The sequence below is a fragment of the Haliotis rufescens genome, unplaced genomic scaffold, assembly GCF_023055435.1.
Source record: "Haliotis rufescens isolate VD_foot unplaced genomic scaffold, xgHalRufe1.0.p SCAF_5, whole genome shotgun sequence".
Taxonomy (NCBI): domain Eukaryota; kingdom Metazoa; phylum Mollusca; class Gastropoda; order Lepetellida; family Haliotidae; genus Haliotis; species Haliotis rufescens.
The window spans coordinates 28,798,976-28,818,531 of NW_025964223.1; the positions used below are offsets into that span (position 1 = coordinate 28,798,976).

The 19,556-nt window shown below is 40.1% G+C and overlaps 1 protein-coding gene across 6 annotated transcripts in view; it reads left to right on the plus strand.

Moving 5' to 3' along the window:
* LOC124126773 overlaps positions 1 to 19,330 on the plus strand; it is a 72,271-nt gene extending 52,941 nt beyond the window's left edge. For 3 of the 6 annotated variants that reach the window (XM_048383723.1, XM_048383724.1, XM_048383726.1), the window contains 10 exons: positions 1,077 to 1,226; positions 2,264 to 2,347; positions 4,607 to 4,724; positions 5,030 to 5,092; positions 6,481 to 6,649; positions 7,143 to 7,228; positions 13,942 to 14,109; positions 15,015 to 15,084; positions 15,634 to 15,774; positions 16,011 to 19,330. In XM_048383723.1, the coding sequence (XP_048239680.1) occupies positions 1,077 to 1,226; positions 2,264 to 2,347; positions 4,607 to 4,724; positions 5,030 to 5,092; positions 6,481 to 6,649; positions 7,143 to 7,228; positions 13,942 to 14,109; positions 15,015 to 15,084; positions 15,634 to 15,774; positions 16,011 to 16,088 (1,127 nt within the window). In that variant the 3' untranslated portion in view covers positions 16,089 to 19,330. The remainder of the gene's footprint in view (positions 1 to 1,076; positions 1,227 to 2,263; positions 2,348 to 4,606; positions 4,725 to 5,029; positions 5,093 to 6,480; positions 6,650 to 7,142; positions 7,229 to 13,941; positions 14,110 to 15,014; positions 15,085 to 15,633; positions 15,775 to 16,010) is intronic. The other 3 variants (XM_048383727.1, XM_048383728.1, XM_048383725.1) reach the window with 2 other exon arrangements.
* Positions 19,331 to 19,556: the final 226 nt, after the last annotated feature.

The window sequence follows — 19,556 nt, forward strand, 5'->3', positions numbered from 1 at the left end:
CATGTCTTTGACATGGTAATTGTTGAACATTGTGGTCCTGACATCTAAGCTGTCTATAAGAACAACTGGTATTGGACTCTTTGGAGGCAAGTCTAATATCAATCATTTTATTTCCGATACATATAGGACACGGGCCTTTGTGTACAACAGTTGAGTACAGACAGGTTTTAGACATTCAGTTTTGCATTTCTTACTTCATTTGCATAATTTAGATATTTTGCTAGATTTGTAATAATATATGTAACTGGTGATGACAGAAGCATATTCAATTTATGAAAGTTAGAATGACAATAGAACTTTGCTTTGAGATACAGTTGCCGTAACTTGACATATGCTGGACAAATAAGCAGGAAGTGGTACTCAGTTTCAACAGTCTAATTTACAAAGTTTGCATTTTCGTAAATTTCTTGGAATATTATAATGACATCCATTCTCAATTTACAAAGTATGACAACTGAATTTCGTGAGGGTTGTTTTCTCATTTCGTGAAAACATACTGTAGCACTTTCTTGGTAAACGGAAGTCTGGCATCTTTAGTATGTTCAGCCAATATTTCACACACCTGGTCAAAGCATATACATGAATAGGGTATCTGCCACACTGGCCCAATACAGCAATTATTTGATGCAGATCATTTTAAACCCCAAAACCGTTTGCAAGCATAAAACTGCACAATAATTAGCCACGTCTAATATCATAGATCTATGCCAATACCTCGTACCTGGTCCTGGTGAAAGATTCTATATGTACTGTTGAGTTCCTATTCTTCTTACAAAATACTTCATCTCAAAACTCCTCACAATCTCTGAGTGTTGTTGATCATGTCCATTTATCTCCAATTTCTCCAATATCTTAAATCATTGGCCTGTGTGATGTGATAGATCAAGTTTCATTACATACCTGTTGGAGATATAGAGAATCTCACCCGAGTGTCTTCTGATATCAAATATATCAACACGAGTTGATAAAAGTGGAAACACTCTGAGGCTTGCCGAGGAGATTTTCCACTTTATCAAAAAGTGTTAACTTCAAGGTAATATAGTAATATATATGTATACCACTTGATTATGCTTCAGTTTCAGCATCAGCGCCAGCACTTATGCAGCAGCCAATCAGGATGAACCCCGACTTTCTCTCCCAGCGTCTCCCTTCGCAGGCGTCAATCTTCAACTCTCCAAGTAAACTGAAGAAACGAGGACAGTTACCAAGCTTAAATAGAGGCCGTGGTCAGGGTTTTACTAAATTTATAGGGCATTTTATTTCTAGACAGCATATTACTGAGATATACATTAAGCACTTTGTACAGTACACAAGGCTCATGAGGTTTTGTGTCTTCAGACTGTTGGAGAGGTTCCTATTGCCTCATGATTGACTGTACTTGATATAACATTCCATTTGTCAAGAGCCTTTAGTAATGAAACATAAAGTTAACTTAACAAGAAACCTCATACCAGTCTCTGTATCTCAGTCTTGTCTACTTGTCAAACATCAAACAACAGTTGGCTTTTATTGTGCACTTAGAAATGTAGTCAGCACTGGCTTGTGTTTGCTTATCATCTCACTGGACTCAAGGGTCCCCAGGCATTGATAAACACAGGTTGTGTGTCATGTGTCCTTGATCCATACATGGTCCTGTTTTAGTAGTACTACAGCATATGCATTCATGCAGGTATGGTACATAAAGACTAATGTTTTAGGTTAGGTCTCCCGTGCTGTTCCAACTTCTTACATGGAGACAAAACAGCACATTTGCCATACAGACATAATGAGTTTTGTAGGTGGTGCCATTGAGCAGCAAGCCAGAAGCTAGTTTTATGTGGTGAAGACCTAACTGACCTACCCCTTGGGCATACCAGAAACATAACCCCAATTATGTTTCTAGGCTTGTCAGTCCCACATTAAGCTGACATTGCCAGATATGACTGGAATAATATTCCAAGCAGCTCACTCTGACACTGAAAAAACTCATAGTTGCTTAGCTTCATCAGGATGAGAGACAGGTATTCTACAGGACTGGGGAGTGTGATAACTGTATAGGACATGGAAGGCAAACAGTGGTTCATGTATCATGTCCACTGTACAAGGCATCACAGATTACAAAAGAGTTTAGATAGAGGAAATAGCTAAGTTTTTGTATTCAATGTGGGTACATGTAGCAGTATCCCAATCTGTATACATACATACTTCGTTGGGTCAGGAGGGTGTCCATGTAGAACAGCCTCTACCAGCTCATGTTTGCTGACTAGGATGTTTCTTGCTACAGATGATAGAGACGATTCCCCTGTTTTACTCTCCAGAGAGAAACGAACAGTTACAAACTTACAAGCACGTCTAAGTTTGCCGCGTAGTACGCCAACTTTCTCAGGTCTAGATGTGTAAATGCATGTCCTCCTTCTTCTCTGCTCTCTGTCAAGTTAATACTTGAGCTTTTTAATCCAGATCACATTCTGAAAATATTTTGCGTTCCAAATGTCAAGGTTTTAAGGAAACCTACACGCTCATGCAGAACTGGGTTACTTCCCCTAAGTATGGACACGCTCCATGCCTCACTTTAATCAGTTTGATTCCTAGCCAAAACCCCTGTAAGGAGCTTCATATGATAATTATTAATATTTGTAATTTCATAGATTAAAGATGAAATAATGCTTTTATAATTAATGGTGTTGAGAGTATATAGCAGAGACCTATTGCATGACAGCCCTGACTAATGCCTTGCATGAGGAAATGACTACTAACTGACCAGGTGACGGTATATAATGCATGCCGTGGATTAACGTCAGGTTCACCGTGGCAACAATGCAACTTAATTTAGATGATGTAAATTCTACATGTCAGTGCTTTTTGCTGCAGATATGCTGAGTTATTTTATTATGTGAGAATATCATATAAAAGAAATTACTTATGTCCAGTCAGAAACACTTGCCTCCAGTCATTGTCGGTCTGCCACAGTGAAGGACAAGTTGCACCAGGAGCACATGGTCCACTTGTTTGACATGATTAATAACCATCCTGTGACTGCTGCTGATGGAGTTATGCCACTTACAATGTACTGACAAATATGAGTAAAGATTAACTGATAAAAAATACATTGAAATATCTGTATGGGTGGCCATTCGGTCAAAAAATACAAAGTTGAAAAAAGGACAAAAGTACGCAATTAAGGTCAAATATTACAAATAAAGAACTAAATGTTACTACTAAAGGTCAAAATACAATATTAATAGTCAAATGTTACGAAAAGACGTCATAAGAAAAGAAAGAACAATGTGTACAAAAGAACGTCAGTGAGCACGAAAGGACGTTTTCAATAAAGATCGTCAGTGAGCACGAAAGGACGTTTTTGATAAAGATCGTCAGTGAGCACGAAAGGACGTTTTCAATAAAGAACGTCAGTGAGCACGAAAGGACGTTGACAATAAAGAACGCCAGATGGCGCTGCAATTTGTAAAACATTCCGGGTTTAATCGGCTTGTTCTGCCGTGTATATGATAACTGCATACCGAGGTGCACAATGTATTACATCATTCCTTGTGCACTCACCGTCTGACGTCATACATAAATGTGGATGTAAACAAGCGAAATAAATATGGTTTGAAAACAAAAACTGGTGTCATAGATGAAACTCGATTTTCTTTATTTATGGCGAGCTATTTTTCCTAACGAATGTGTAAGTTATACATATGCATACAATTCCATTTGGTATATATATTTGTTCAGATATTAGGCAGCATTTTGTTCGCACACAGTTTCCGAAAAGCTGTTAAATAAAACAAACTCTCGCACAACATTCACTTTTCAGATGAAAATGTGCGTCTGAAACAAAACTCGGCATCATAGCACCCTTGTGTTGCACCAAGCATGAACAGTTATTGGATCACTGTAGATGAATCCTAGTTTAGCGTTAAGTGAGTGTTTTTTTAAGGTTGTATACAAAATACATGTACAAATGTTAGGCAGATGTTGGATTACACAGTATACTGTATTTATGAAAAGGCCCTTAAGCGGGGACAAAGCTTAACGCAACATGTTTATACACAATGTGTACATTATACATTATAAATACATGTATATATATGTGTGACTTCAGACAGTGAGTGCACGAGGAATGACGTAATACATTGTGCACCTCGGTATGCAGTTATCATATACACGGCAGAACAAGCTGATTAAACTCGGAATGTTTTACAAATTGCAGCGCCATCTGGCGTTCTTTATTGTCAACGTCCTTTCGTGCTCACTGACATTCATTATTGAAAACGTCCTTTCGTGCTCACTGACGTTCACTATTGAAAACGTCCTTTCGTGCTCACTGACGATCTTTATTGAAAACGTCCTTTCGTGCTCACTGTCGTTCTTTCGTACACATTGTTCTTTCTTTTCTTATGACGTCTTTTCGTAACATTTGACTATTAATATTGTATTTTGACCTTTAGTAGTAACATTTAGTTCTTTATTCGTAATATTTGGCCTTAATTGCGTACTTTTGTCCTTTTTTTCAACTTTGTATTTTTTGACCAAATGGTGGCCCATATATCTGAATAGAAAGGTGTGCTGTGTGTCTTGGGTTCTGTCAGATTGTCACAGGACCCTCTCACATTCATTGTAGCAATGCGAGATGAGTCTCACCCCAGCCTCAGGCCCCGCCACAGCGTCCTGCCCTCTGTGGAAGCCAACTCCCTCAACCGCAGCCCGGCAGCCTGGGTGGCCGACCAGAACCGCAGGATGTAAGTAGCACCACCACACACACACTGTTGGAGGTGACAGCGTGGCAGCCAGTTATCTCCAGTACAGCAGAGACCTGGTCACTTTGACGCCTGCAGAAATATGTTGCCTGGTTGTGTATCTGGTTCAAATGCAGCCTGTAAGCACGCAAACTAATCTACTTCATGCATGCAACTATACATATGCTTGTTGTTACACCCAGAACTTTTCATATTGATGGTATGTTTGGGTATTTAGATGATGATGTATTCCAATAACGATGATTATGCTGCTGCTGATAATGATGATGATGATGAATTTCTTACAGCTTGGAAGGTCAAGACAGAGTGGAGGTGACAGTGCCACACATAGAAGATGACAAATCTAGAATGTGAGATTAAAACATACTGCATGCCAGCAAGGGTCGGGATGTAGTGGCTTTTGTAACACTGGTGAAAAGAATGGGCTTTTGAGAATGAATTATTGTTTTAAAGACAGTATTTTTCGATAATAATCACTTGAAATATCTTTCAAATACATTAGGCCTAAACAAATAATAAAAATTGGTCAGGCAATGGCTATTGAAAAAATAGTGTGAGTGGGCGGCTTTTTGTTGTTGTTACTGTTGTTGTTCAACCTAGTATGTTACCAAATAAACTGTTGTGCACCATCAACCTGGGAAAGGGCCTCCCAACATAAATGTATTCCTTGATGAGTAACAAATAGTTGACAACCTTATGACTACAGTGTGTGCATAATACATGCATACAATGAGCTTTAATATCATTACAATGCGTTACAACAGGTTATTGTGAGCATACCATTCTGGAAGAAATGTGTCAACAAATCTGTACTGAAGTACGCAAGTTAGTCCTATTATTACACCGTCTGGCTATAAAAGTGTCCATTGTGTGTATCTGGACTTTCATTTGTAATGCTTTATATTAGTTTTCTCCAAGATTTCATTCAATTTTGTTTAGATTAATTTCAGCAAAGTTGTGTATGATATGATTGGTTGATCACATCAACTCAGTATGAACTCGCCTTGAAACGCCTTTTTCGTTAGAAATACAAAATCTTCTGTCTTCCTATCAATTCCTATGACATTTCTTTTCAGTTATGATATTTGCCATGACATTAAGTATTTTAAAACTAAATCACCCATGGATCAGGGAGAAAATGTGTGATCAGCTGATTGCTATTTCCAGTTTATCTTTCAAGATAACAACACATGTAATCTAAATCTCTGCATATGAAACATTGTCTGGCATACAGTACACAAACACCATTGACATTGAATTTGTAAATAATCCTGTCTAGTGATGTTTTGTTGTAAATTACATGTTTTCATTGACCAAATTTGCAAATGGCAAAACAAGCAAACTCTCATTGCCGCCATGACCATAACAAGAGATGCGCAGTAAAGCAGTGCACATGTAAAGGGTGGTAACTGCGTGCTATATTGGATCACATTGTTTTTAAGTAATGTAGCATGTCACTGCTGGGGTCATGTGTTCAAGACGCAGAATATTTAAGGATTCGTTTTATTTTTTGAAAATGGAAACAAAAACAAAACATGAGGCAGACTTTGTGATGATGAGGCGGTGCCTGAGAACCAGGACTATATTTTTTTAAGCCTTATGAATTGATTTATTGATACTTTCCAATGTTTTTCGTTCAAATGTAATGATATTGAAGTTTCTCATCCATGATGGTTCACATGTAATAAAACTGTGTAATGTTTCCAGTGTAATAAAAGCTTGGGTAACTCCCTTCCAGCCCAGACAGTGACATGGAGATTGACCACACTGACCTGAGGCCAGAAGCTGTCAGTCCTGAAGCTCCACCCCCTACTACAGCAGCTCTGACAGTGACCAGCGGGCCAACGGCAGGAGGGGACGGGCAGAGTGTCAGCCCAGTCAAACCTACCACTCCTCACCCACTCAAGGTGAATGTCCCAGGTCATTCTTCTCTACCTTAAGTTAGGTTACCTCAGATGATTGTTTTCTTCTTCAGAATTTTCTAAAAGTGAGGACACTGGGGATGATTTTATACAGCCACATTAAATGTTTTTATTGATGAACAGGATGGGTGGGTATATTCTTCTGGTACATTCGGTATTTCATCAACTAATGAATGTCAATCATTAGTTAGTATTGATTTTTAATTTTAAGATATATTTTACATTTACCATAAATGTAACAAGTGAAAGGAAGCATCAGTTTAAATGATCAAATGCTTGTCAAGTCCCCAAATATATATCTTGTTTTTTTATTTACAACTGAACAATTTTCCAGCCCTTTGATGTGGATTCCAGTACATTTGACCATATATTAGAGCAGTGTATGTGTCTCTGAGATGTGACAATAATGTGAAAATAAGAAATCATCCAACTTTAGGGATAATAACTGGGGTTGTTAATTGTATTATTTGTTTGTCAGGGTGCTGAGTTGGTGGAGTCTGTGCCCGACACGGAGAAGGACCAGCTTCGTGCCACTTTCCAGCGCCTGGACACTGATATGGATGGGTGAGCTGACACTGCCATAGGAACACTTAGTTGGGCTTGGGTGGATTCAGTAAAAACCTTGTAATGATGTTAAATGCAAAAGCTGAATTTTCAAATTTATCCTATCTCACATAATGCATCTCTCTTCCTGCTTCCAACCTGGTGTGGAAACACCTCAGTACAAAGTTTCCAACTTCAAAAAACACCTCACCCCAACACATCCCTATTCCATCACCATGGTCATTACTTGTCCATCTGGGTCACGCACCAGTCAATCTGTGCGACCTGACCTCAGCTTGACCACTTAGTATACCTTCCCAAGTGAAATCAGCCGTTGTCGCACATTATTTAAGTTCTAATACTTATAGTGTGGTAACACTACACTTATTGATTATAACATTTATTGGGTTTGAAAAATATCTTTGCATAGCACACGAGTGCTATTTGTGTTCGGGTAGTCATGGCATCTCTTATCATAAGAACAAAACATCCTACATATGCAGGATTGTACGGAATTTCACTCAAATAGTTGCATGTTTAACAGTGTGAACTGACCATGTGATCGTGAATTCCGTGTCACTTCTCCATGTTGTTGTTATTGTCAGCTGCTGGGAAATCCCCATGACGTCATTGGGAAAAACCCCGCTTTTCTATCTCCAACACAAATGAGTTCTCTATCAGAGTTACAACAGGTATCGTAGCTCTGAACGACCTGCGACAGGTTTACGATAGTTTTGAAAACAAATCTTATCTTAACCTTAAGATATCTTGTCTTTGAACGTAAGTAGTTAAGATTTATCTTAGCTAAGATCATTTTGAAAATCTAGGCCCTGGACTCTACACCCGTTACCTCTCCTGTCTACAATCTTCTCAGCTACATGGGCAATAGCTACCACTGTTGCACAGACCAGTTCTTCAGAGGAAGCCCAGGTTAGGGGAGCAGTAGCCCTTATCCACGACAAATTTCAAGGAGTTGTGGACTTAAAGTCACATTATCTGGGATCTGTCACAACCTTGCGTCGCCTGGGGATTCTACGGTCCTGTCAGTGGGAGAACCACTTTAAAGTGAGGTTATACCAACAGCCTTGGTCAGCACCCTGTTTATGCTAGGAACATCCAGTCAATTACCCAGGATGTCACCAAGGAGATGCAATTACAAATATCGGTTGATCTCCTTAAGCTCCAGCACCAGCAATTCGAGGAACAACAGCAGGTTAAATAGAGACATTGTCCTGAGTTTACACCAGTCCAGCATGACTTACAGCAAGTGATGAACTCCAAAAGAGGCTCTCTTCACGGCAAAAGGCTTGGAGTTTATGGACAGAGAGGACGTAAACCCTTGACCACCAGTATCGTTCACACAAACCAGTGATGCCGGAGACTCCGCTACTAAATGACTTTCCCCAGCTTTGGTACGACTGCAGCCTTCCTCCTCCAGCCAACCCACTATTCAAGTCTCCAAACGGGCTTGGTCTTTTTGCAGAGAATTTGACCCCTTCGTCACATAGCTTCTCACAGTAGGCTACAAGCTTCCGTTGCTGGTGACACCTCCCACCACAATGATGCCTGTGCACAGAAGGTACGCTGCCGGACTTTCCTGAACCCAAAGAAAGACAGCTGCAAGATGCTTATGATTTTCAATCTGAAGATTTTCAATGAGTGGTACCTTGAGCAGCTGCTTCATTTCCGCATGATCTCTGTTGTGCTGCTGCATACGATCATTCGATCAGAGGACTTCATGGTCAGTCTGGATCTGCAAGATGCCTATCTTCACGTACCAATCCATCGGGAGCACTGACCATTACTGCGGTTTGTATTCCAAAGCCTACACTACCAGTGGAGGGTGCTACCGTTTGGAATTTCCATGGCCCTGTGGCTTTTCATCAGGATTACGAAACCTATCATGCTGTTCCTTCACTGTCGGGGGATTAAATTCTAAGCCTACTTAGACAACTGCATTCAGGCACACACAGATCAAGCTACTCTCGTGAAACACCTCAATTTCACTCAAAAGTTGCTTCGATAGTTGGGCTGGTTGAGCAACGACGTCTCAAAGTCAGAGACCTCGCCCAGGCAACGCCTGCAGTTCATAGGAGCTCTCTTCAACACCAAATTGGAGAAGACATTTGTCCTGCCAGACAGGTGGTCAAAGATACAGCTACTCATGCCATTGGCACTCAAATGGCCATTCCTGCTTTGACAGTGGAAGCAACTCTTGGGGTTGTTGACCTCGGTGCAAGCACTCACTCCGAGTGGCCAGTTTCAGCTGGGACCAATCCAGCGTTTCCTAACGCCATTCCTGCAGAGCGACGACATTGATGCCCTGGTCACCCTTCTGCTTTCATTACACCAACATCTCTGGTGGTGGCTTCAGGAGTCGAATGTCTTCAAAGGAGTCTCTTTGCAGCCATTCATGCTGATACATCTGTTCATCGACACTCATCAGATGGGTAGGGGGCCCACCTGCTGGACTACCAATTTGCCAGGCGGTGGTCTGCAGACCAAAGAGTTCCAGGCAGTGATCCTGGCAGTATCTCATTGGGTGGAACTTCATGATTTAGTCAGACAATGCTTCAGTAGTGTGGTTCATAAACAAGATGGGCTCAATCAGATCAGTGACAGTGTTGACAACGACATTCCAGTTCTTCTGCCTGATCGTTTTACTGTACATCCAGGCACGAGCCATACATATTCCAGGAGTCCTCAACATCATGGCAGATGCGCTGTCCCGATCAGATCATCCATCCCTGACTGAGTGGCAACTTCACCCAATGATATTTCTGTGGATTTAACAGTTTTATACAGACCCAGAGGTAGTCCTATTCACCACAGGGTTCAACACACAGATGCCAACCTTCGTGTCATCCAGCCCAGATCCATGGATCACAACGCGCAAGCCATTTCGTGGGAAGGCCTCAACTTTTACACCTATCCCCAAACCGGCCTTCTACCTCCGGTTCTGCAAAAGGCGGCAGCCACAATCCACCTCCGACAGTGTTCGGTTGCACCCTTGTGACCGGCAAGAAGCTGGTTCTCCGTCCTCGTAGACATTGCAGATAAAAAATACCGTCGTCTGCCACTACGAAGGGTCCTACTCCTTCAACCTCACTCAAGCTGCCTGCACCAAGCGCCAGACACACTCCATCTTTGCATATGGCTAATCTCCAAAGATCTCTCTTAGCCAAGGGTTATTCCAGGTGATTAACGAAAGCTATTACTGAGGCACAACGCACTTCCACTGAATCCATATAGAACCATGACAGAAACTTTTACCTGCTAACCTCAGCCTTGAGCAAGTAATGTCTCAGTATCTGTTTGAAGACTGTCTTCTGGGTATTTTTAATTGTTACCCTTCTTGTTTTAGCATGATTCATCCACTGCAGGCATGATTGATGGCTATAACGAAGCCTTATAAGGGATGCCGAGTTGACAACTACATCTGTCGAAGTAGTCTGTGAAGTTTTCTTGTAGAACTGATTGACGAGAGTCCCCTTCCGGATCGGTTATTCATAGCTGAATAGGATCCCTACTTCAATACTACCAGAGACCATATAATAGAGGGACGGCCCTCCCCAACAGTTTATCATAAACCATCAGCGCTACGGTCTGGCATGTAACTGATACACCCCGACACCCTGCTGTTAACCTCTCTGTACCGCTGCAGATGCGCAATGGATGCGCAGACATTCACGACTGACCATTCTCGTAACCACGTAAACAATATTATATAATATCCGGGGTAAGAGTTAATTCCCTTAGCCAAGATTTCTCCGACTACGACCAGCGACAATCCAATAAAAGGACGTCTCTTAGCGGATTACAAAGATTTTTTTATGATATCTCTCATAAGCACATGTCAGTTGGCTGCAAATTATTTGCTGAACATGTGTGTCTTCCGGGACATTTATTTCAATTTACATTCGCCGCAGCCATGGACGACTTCATTCACTTGGACGATTTCGTCTTGGACCTAGATATGCCACTTGAAGAATTCCCTCTCTTCGACTAGGGGTTGGTTTCGGATGACTCTTGGTCTAAATAGAATGACAGTGATGTTACCACTACCAAGCCGTTGGTAAATACCTCCCAAAAAGTTTCACTCAAAGAAAAAGATAGGAAATGAAAATATGACGTCTGTCCATATGCGTAAGTTTTCGAGGGCGTGTGAAGAAAAAGCCGTTCCCTTTATCAAAAGTATTTTATAACGTATTCTATTTGTTTTAAAAATCATTTAATATATCTCATTTTATGCTGCTATTGTTAACTATTATAAATAAACAAATATACCAAATCTTCTACGAACACCACAGAAAACTACGATCCGGTAAATTGCACAGGAACTCAGGAAGTGTAAATAAAACTCATCCAGAAGCAGGGAAGACACTTGTAACATATCACCATATTCCCGATGTTCACAAAATATATCTCCATATTAACTTCATATCTTAGTCCAGACTAGATTTACTTGCAAAAATGCATGATCACCGACTGCTTTTCTATTAGCCAGAAAAAAAATGACGCCATATTATTGTTTTTATTTCATGTAAATTCGCTACTATTTTATAATGCTAATAGTTCCAATGAATTAGAAATACACATTAAACAAGCGTTGTTAAATGAATTTTCGATGTGTCCGACAATGGGCTTCGAAAGAATCAAAAGTTATTGGTTAATGCCAGTTTGGGGCTAGCAGTGATAATGGGGTTTGCCGGAGCGAGGTAATTTTTATTTCAAAGGGAGGCTTCTGTTAAATTCCAAAGCAAAGAGGACGATTGTAATTTTACAATCGTTATTCGATATTACCCGATTAGATTGATATTTCAGCATACAAATAATTAGGTACAAAAACAATTCTAATATCATACAATATAAGTCACTTTGTAGAATGTTTCAAAGGATATATGCGGATGATAATCACAGACAAAATGCATGTTATGTCGTCTGCTATATGGTAATTTAACTTAAAATATGTGACGTAAAATATGGCCTTGCGCCAAAAATCATACCAAAAAAACTACCGATCGTACCTAAATAACGTTGGTACCAAGCCAAAGGGGAAATCGTGATGAATGTAAAACTATTAAATTCAGGACCGATAATAGGAACACATTCGTCTGAAAGCATGCGAAAATTAAGAGTTGTGGTGTAATTATTTCGGGAAAATTCAGATTTAGTCCCATTTCTGGAGTCAAAATCTGAAATTTCGGATCCACCCTAAATTTGTTAATGGCACTAAGCCAATTTTTATCATATCTCCTTTTTATACACCTAGGTAACCAAGGACTTTCATTGCGAATTAGAGGCCGTTATTGAAAATCAAAATCTGCACTTTTGCCGATTTTACATGTGCGCCATTTTGTTCTCTCGGACAAAGACAAAGCGTGATCACAGTCATCAAATACACTGACAACGACATGCTTTAGGGCACCAACAAATCTCAGTTGTAATGTTAACAATACATGAAATACATGAGTGTAATTCTGTATTGTGAAATATATCTTTTGCATGGGAAAAAAAGGCAACAACGATGAGTCTTCTGCTCGCTTCCGGACAGGCTGCGCAGTACAAGCCGTAGCACTGATGGTTTCGCGCATAGGCTAGAGGGCCGTCCCTCTATTATATGGTCTCTGATACTACTTAGTTGGTTTGAGAGAAAACAACTCAAAAATAAATAAATACTGATGTCCTGCGTAAACACACATGACTCATGAACCACTCGTTTCATGTTTCTAAGTCTTAGTAACACAAAGGGGTTTTTGCTTATTGTTAAGTATCCCCCATTCATCTTTCAGATCGATGCATAGTTTAGTTCCAACGTCCTGGTGTTGTCTCACGGTTGTAGTCTATACAGGCTAGGGTATCTGCGCCCCACCATCCAACAATGGGATAAATGCATGATGTGAGATGGGATAAGTTTAAAAATGTGGAAATTTTATAATAAATTGTATATTTATTAACATATCCTATCTCACACAATGTACGCCGAACCAACCATCCCTGTGTCACAGTGACTCCACCTTCTATGCTCTGAGAACGGAAATGGCTTGGGAAGGTATACTACCCCGGTAAATGGTCAAGTAAGCTGAGGTCGGGTCACTCGGGATTGATTGGTGCGTGACCCAGGTGGACAAGCAGTGACCATGGTGAAGAATTGGGATGGGTTGGGGGCAGGTGTTTTTCTGAAGTTGGAATCTTTGTTCTGAGGCATTTCCACACCAGGATCTAAGAAGGAAGCATTATGTGAGATAGATAAGTATAGAAATATACAGGATCGAAGAAGGATGCATTATGTGAGATAGATAAGTATAGAAATATACAAATTATTATAAAAAATGTAAACATTATGCTCAAGAATTCTTGTATGACATGTAAGGGAAGGGATATTTCTTGGCAAGTATAGTATCAGGGAATGTATTTTCCACCAATTCTTCTTGTGAACAATTAATAGGAAAAATAGGTGAGTGAATATTGTTTTAAGTGTATCTACAATGTCATTGAATTTCAGTGATTCGTGGATATTTTTTATATTGTTCATTCACTTAAGTGTGGTCAAAATGTATTACCTTTAACCTTTTGTACCCTACGTGAGTTTACAAATATATCAAAATCAGAACTTTCAAATTTTCTTGAAAATGTGGCTAGTACATAGCATGCTGGCAGTATGTGTATAAGTGGTCAGTTAGACTGACCTTGCTAAACTGTCACATAGTCAAGAGGTTGTGTGTCTGCTCCAGGAACCTCAACTACAACCAGCTGAAGACCCAGATTCCAGACACACTGTCCCAGACACAGGAGGTGTTTACAAAGCAGGTGTATGACATCATCCGCTCCAACAGCGATGCCTTCAACGTCGAGGACTTCATGAACATGAAGCAGCTGACTCAAGCCCTGGAGAACCTAGGGTGTGCAATAGTGGCTAGATAGCCTAAAACTGTGGCATTGCGGCTAGATACCTAAGAACTGTGTTATAGTGGCTAGGTACCCTAGAACTGTTATAGTGGTTAGATACCCTAGAACTGTTTGAGTGGCTAGATACCCTAGAACTGTTCAATATTAGAACCTAGGGCATGCAGTAGTGGCTAGATACCCTAGAACTATGTGTTCTAGTGGATAGACACCCTAGAACTGTTATAGTGGCTAGACACCCAAGAACTATGTTTGATGGCTAGATACTCTAGAACTGTTATAGTGGCAAGATACCCTAGAACTGTTCAATATTAGAACCTAGGGCATGCAGTAGTGGCTAGATACCCTAGAACTATGTGTTCTAGTGGATAGACACCCTAGAACTGTTATAGTGGATAGACACCCTAGAACTGTTATAGTGGATAGACACCCAAGAACTATGTTGTAATGGCTAGATACCCTAGAACTGTGTTATAGTGGTTAGATACCCTAGAATTGTTATAGTGGCTAGATAACCTAGAACTGTTACAGTGGCTAGATACCCTCGAACTTATAGTGGCTAGATACCCAAGAACTATGTTATAATGGCTAGATACCTTAGAACTGTGTTATAGTGGCTAGACATCCAAGAAGTATGTTGTGGTGGCTAGATACCCTAAAACTGTTATAGTTGTTAGATACCCTAGAACTGTTATAGTGGCTAGATACCCTAGAACTGTACAATAGTAGAACCTAGATGAATACCCTAGAAGTGTGTCATAGTGTCTAGATACCCAAGATCTTTGTTATAAGGGTTAGATCCTGTGATATATTTAGGGCTTGATATCCTTGGACCTTTGATTCTTCTGAGATGTGTCTCCAGGTTACTGTTTTTCAATGTCATTACTTAATTGTTCTGCAGGGGAGATGCCAAAATGGCCTTTCAAGACCTGGATACAAACAGCTTGGCAACTGCAATACGGAAATTTGTGGTGAGTGCCAGATTTCACATGCTAGAGCTGTTAATATATGTCATTGTACCCGGTCATTCCTGAAAAACAGTCAGTGTAAGTTATTAGACCAGAAGCTCTCCCTCAGGCAAGTTTGTCCAGGGTGTGTTTGCAGCAGCTGAAGTCAAGCCCCCCACCCACATCTACCTGTCACTCTTGCTGTGTTGGACATTCTGTCTGACTTCCCGCCAACAGTAGAAACCTTCTGGCAGCTTGTAGCTTATTTAAGGTCATGGTCATTAGACCATAGTTACACATAACTTTCTTATTGAGGTAGGGGCGGTCGGGTAGCCTTGTGGTTCTAGCATTCACTCGTCAATCCGAAGGCCAGGGTTGATTCCCCACATGTGTACAAATTACTACAATGCCTATTTCTGATGTCCCCTGCAGTGATATTGCTGGAATATTGCTTAAAGCGGTGTAAAACTCTCTCTCTCTCTCTTTCTCACTCACTCACTCACTCACAGATTGGTTGTTCACAGATGGTGATCCGTGTTAATATGTTTACATAACATGACTACTTATTTTCAGGGATTATTTCAACAAGTTGACCGCAATCACAGGGGTAAGATATCCACCGAGTCCCTGCAGGAGATTCTCTGTACTGGACTTGAGAAGGACGTGAAATCCGACCGCAGCATGTGGACAAGCATCACTACCACAATGGGCATTGTGAGTCAGCATGTACTATGTTGCCTGCATATCTATTTGGTGACATGAAAAGGAATCATTATTAAAACATTGCAATTCATTTTTATTAAAGACAATAAATTTCGTGGAAAAGGTCAGATGACAATTTCTCTGCACATCAGTAAAGATCATATTTTGATCAATTACAACTGCCTAATAACATTTGTTATTTTTGTCTTTTTGATAATTTCACTATGAACAATTTTTCCATTTTTCAGGACAGCTCATCGCATGTAACCAAAATCGAGTTCCTGGCCCATCTACCTTATTTCTTGTCTTGGATGCCCAAGTCTTGACAGGTTCAATCAGATGATCAGTGCCAGACACTACTTTCTGTGATAAGCTGAGAATACGGTGATATTCCATAAAAGCTGTTATGGTTTGCACATCTGCTGATCCGTGATGAAACACAACATTGTTTTTTTTTGGGGGGGGGGGAGTTTTCAATGTAAAGTCACATGCATCATCTCTCTGCCTGCATGTTGACTTGGAGTGATATACTGCTGAGTTAAAGAAAAATATGTTACCATGGTTTCTCTAATGAGTGTGGAAACTGTTGATTCTGTGCTTGCAAATAGTCGTTAAATAGCCCCCATAGGATGAGGCTTCACACGGCACAGTCATTCCCTTCTTATTCTAATCTCAATCTTTGAACAGACACACAAGGAGATGGAGTGTTCTATGGTGAAGCTTGTACTATAGAAGGGAGCACACTGCCACCACATAGCCTTGTCGGCAGGTTGTGGCAGTCTGCTGCCCATACTAACATAAGGGTACTTTGGTTTGAATTGTTTTTGCAAAAGGCTCAGGCATTGGGCCATTTGGTTCATGCCCTCTATGATCAGCGTATAAAAAAACATGTCACACAGCCCCCTATTTGTAGGGTCTTCATTTGAGAACAAACTGATGTTACTATTACAGCCTTAATTTTACTTGTCCTGTTTCTGTCAGTACAATGGATTCTATGGTCAGCTGATTAGTGTTGAACCAGTTGTAGAATATACAGCACGCACATTACCTTCATCTTTCTGGGGCGTTACCATTCCCAAGACTTACTAAGGACGACTTATTTCATCACTATTATCATTACAGAAAGTATGGTGACATTACGTTCACTGGTTATTTATGTTGATATTCCTTTGTTATGGTGATCATCTATTTATGACGTGAAAAGCTTTATACCTAGTATCTTACCAAAGAAAGTATTATTTACATCCCTTTACGGACCCCATATATTGTCTGTACACTATGTAAATACATGTAGCATGCTTGTACATGTGGTTGAGTACACATTTATATTTTGTCAGCCCTGTTTAATTACTTGTTTTGTACATGTTGTTTCGGAAATATTCCTATATTTTCAGACCTGTTATAATGACTTGTTTTGTAAATGTGGTTTAGGACATACTCGTGTTAAGTCAGACCTGTGTCTGTAGACTTCACCTGAAGCAAATAGAAACGTTTTGTTTCCCCCAAATGAACCACATGAGGTGATTGTGTATTACAGGCAAAAAGATTATAAATATCACAAAGCAATAATAAACTTAATCATTGATTTATTATTTTTAACAAGATATTCATGTAATTTTTATTCCTCCTACCATCAGTGATATTTTGGGGATAAAAATCTGTTAAACGAGTGTTATGAATTGATCTGGCCTTCCATGTTCTATGTTACATGTGTCCATTGATGAAAGATCATAATGTAGGTCTAATATTGTAGGGACGGTGGGGGAGCCTAGTGGTTAAAGCATTTGCTTGTTACATTGAAGACCCAGGTTTGATTCCCCACATGGGTACAATTTGTGAAGCCCATTTCAGGTGTCTCATGTCATGATATTGCTGGAATATTGCTAAAAGCAGTGCAAAACCATACACTTCCTGTGTTATTGTACAAATCTACACCAGTGAAGTTGTACAGCGTGGCTAGGTTCTCTCAGTTCTTACAGAAGTGCACTGCTTACATGTAGGTCATTGTAAGCTGCCATGCAGGAGTTTATACTTTTGTAAAAATGAGGGAAGCTTGATAATCATCACGCTAAACAGGTGATCAGTGATGTATGCACTGGGTATGAAATATCTAATTCCTCACAGATGTTTAGGACTCTCAAATTCCAATTATTCTGATTTCTCATGAAGACCTGTGGAGGAACTTCCACTGGTTGCTTCCCATCAGTCTACTTGGGATTGGATTGGAACCAGATGACAATTTTCTGGTTGATACTTAGTATTTTGTTTGGTTCCGTTTCTTGAATTACAGATCCATCAACCAAGTAATTCACATTCTGAAAATAAGTAGGTCTTATTTCTTTCCATCAATTCTGATAAGAAATTCCATTTATATGAAAATGTCCAGTTGAGATGATATGGAAAACTAAATAAACACCTTATTGTGTACGCCAAACTTACATATATTCCTCTGGACCATACTTCTAAGTGATCAGTTACATTTTTAGTTTGTTTGGATCAGCAATCCTGTGGTTACATGATGTCTAAAACTATCACCTCTATGATCAGAGAGGAAGGCAGGAAAGCAGGAAAGCAGACATCTCCTTTATAGCATTGATAGCCCTATCAAGTCCTACATCAAGCGGTTCATGGGGTGGCAACATTTCTACCCTTTCAAAGCAGGAGGCTGCCTCATTAGGAGACACAGCTACATCCTTTCACCTGGAATCGCCCAAGCAGCCATCATTATAACTTACCGTATTCCCATTTTAGTTGACCGTATTTCCTCCATTAGATGCTGTATATCCAGTCTCTAATTGATGCCAGGTCATATACAGTGTGTTAAAAAGAAATAGAAACTGGGCCTCTAATACTGTGATATGATTGTGATTAGTAAGGATCCTTTTTTTTTTAGCAAATGTACCCATTGGATCTGGTAGGGCAGTGAGCTGGCACTGTGCCAGCATTAAACAGAATACAGTAAGGCACTGGGACGATGGCATGTCTTCTAATAAGAGGAAATATGTATTCTCAAGTGTTTGTCATCCATTTCAAGTCTGAATCTCAATGGTGTAATTAGTGCCTTGTGTGGAACTGTGTTATTTCACTGTGTAATTAATGAGGTTAACTGTTAGAAAGGCCTATACATCTTTACATTGGACAAAGTGGAATTTCAATCACTTGAATTAACTTGCTGGAACTGCCTATTGTCCCAACTGAATACAATGACCAGAACTGAAGACTGTTTCAACAACTTAAACTTGTACCACCATGGTTGTCCAGGCCATTGTACCTGGTGTTTCTCACTTACAAACAGGAGAATATTAAGGCATTCAAAGGGGAAAACTCTCACGATGACATTATTTCTATGAGACAGGTTTGTACTTAGGCTAGGAATGTCCACGCCCACGCTGCTTGTTATTAAATAGTGGCAAGTAAGTCATTAATATTCATACCTAGTTATGTTAACACACAGAAATGTTTACCACATAAAGATTGCAACTTGTCAGATTATGAAGTATGTTTCTTACTCAGTTAATTGTTTGATGTGTTGTTACCTGTGTCTTGGACAAATAAACTATGACTTTCATCTTGTTGCTGTCTGTGTGATAGTCTCTCCACCTGTCGTCAGTACAATCAACTGTCCTGTGTTCTACTACCTACAGCACATTTCTGGTGTCCCCCGCCGTGATATTGCTAAAAGCGGCGTAAAACCATACTCACTCACTCTACACCACCCTGACACTTTACCTGGTTGTCATAATGACTGGTCAGTGCGAGGTGAAACTTCCACTAACGCTTAATTGTGTGGACAG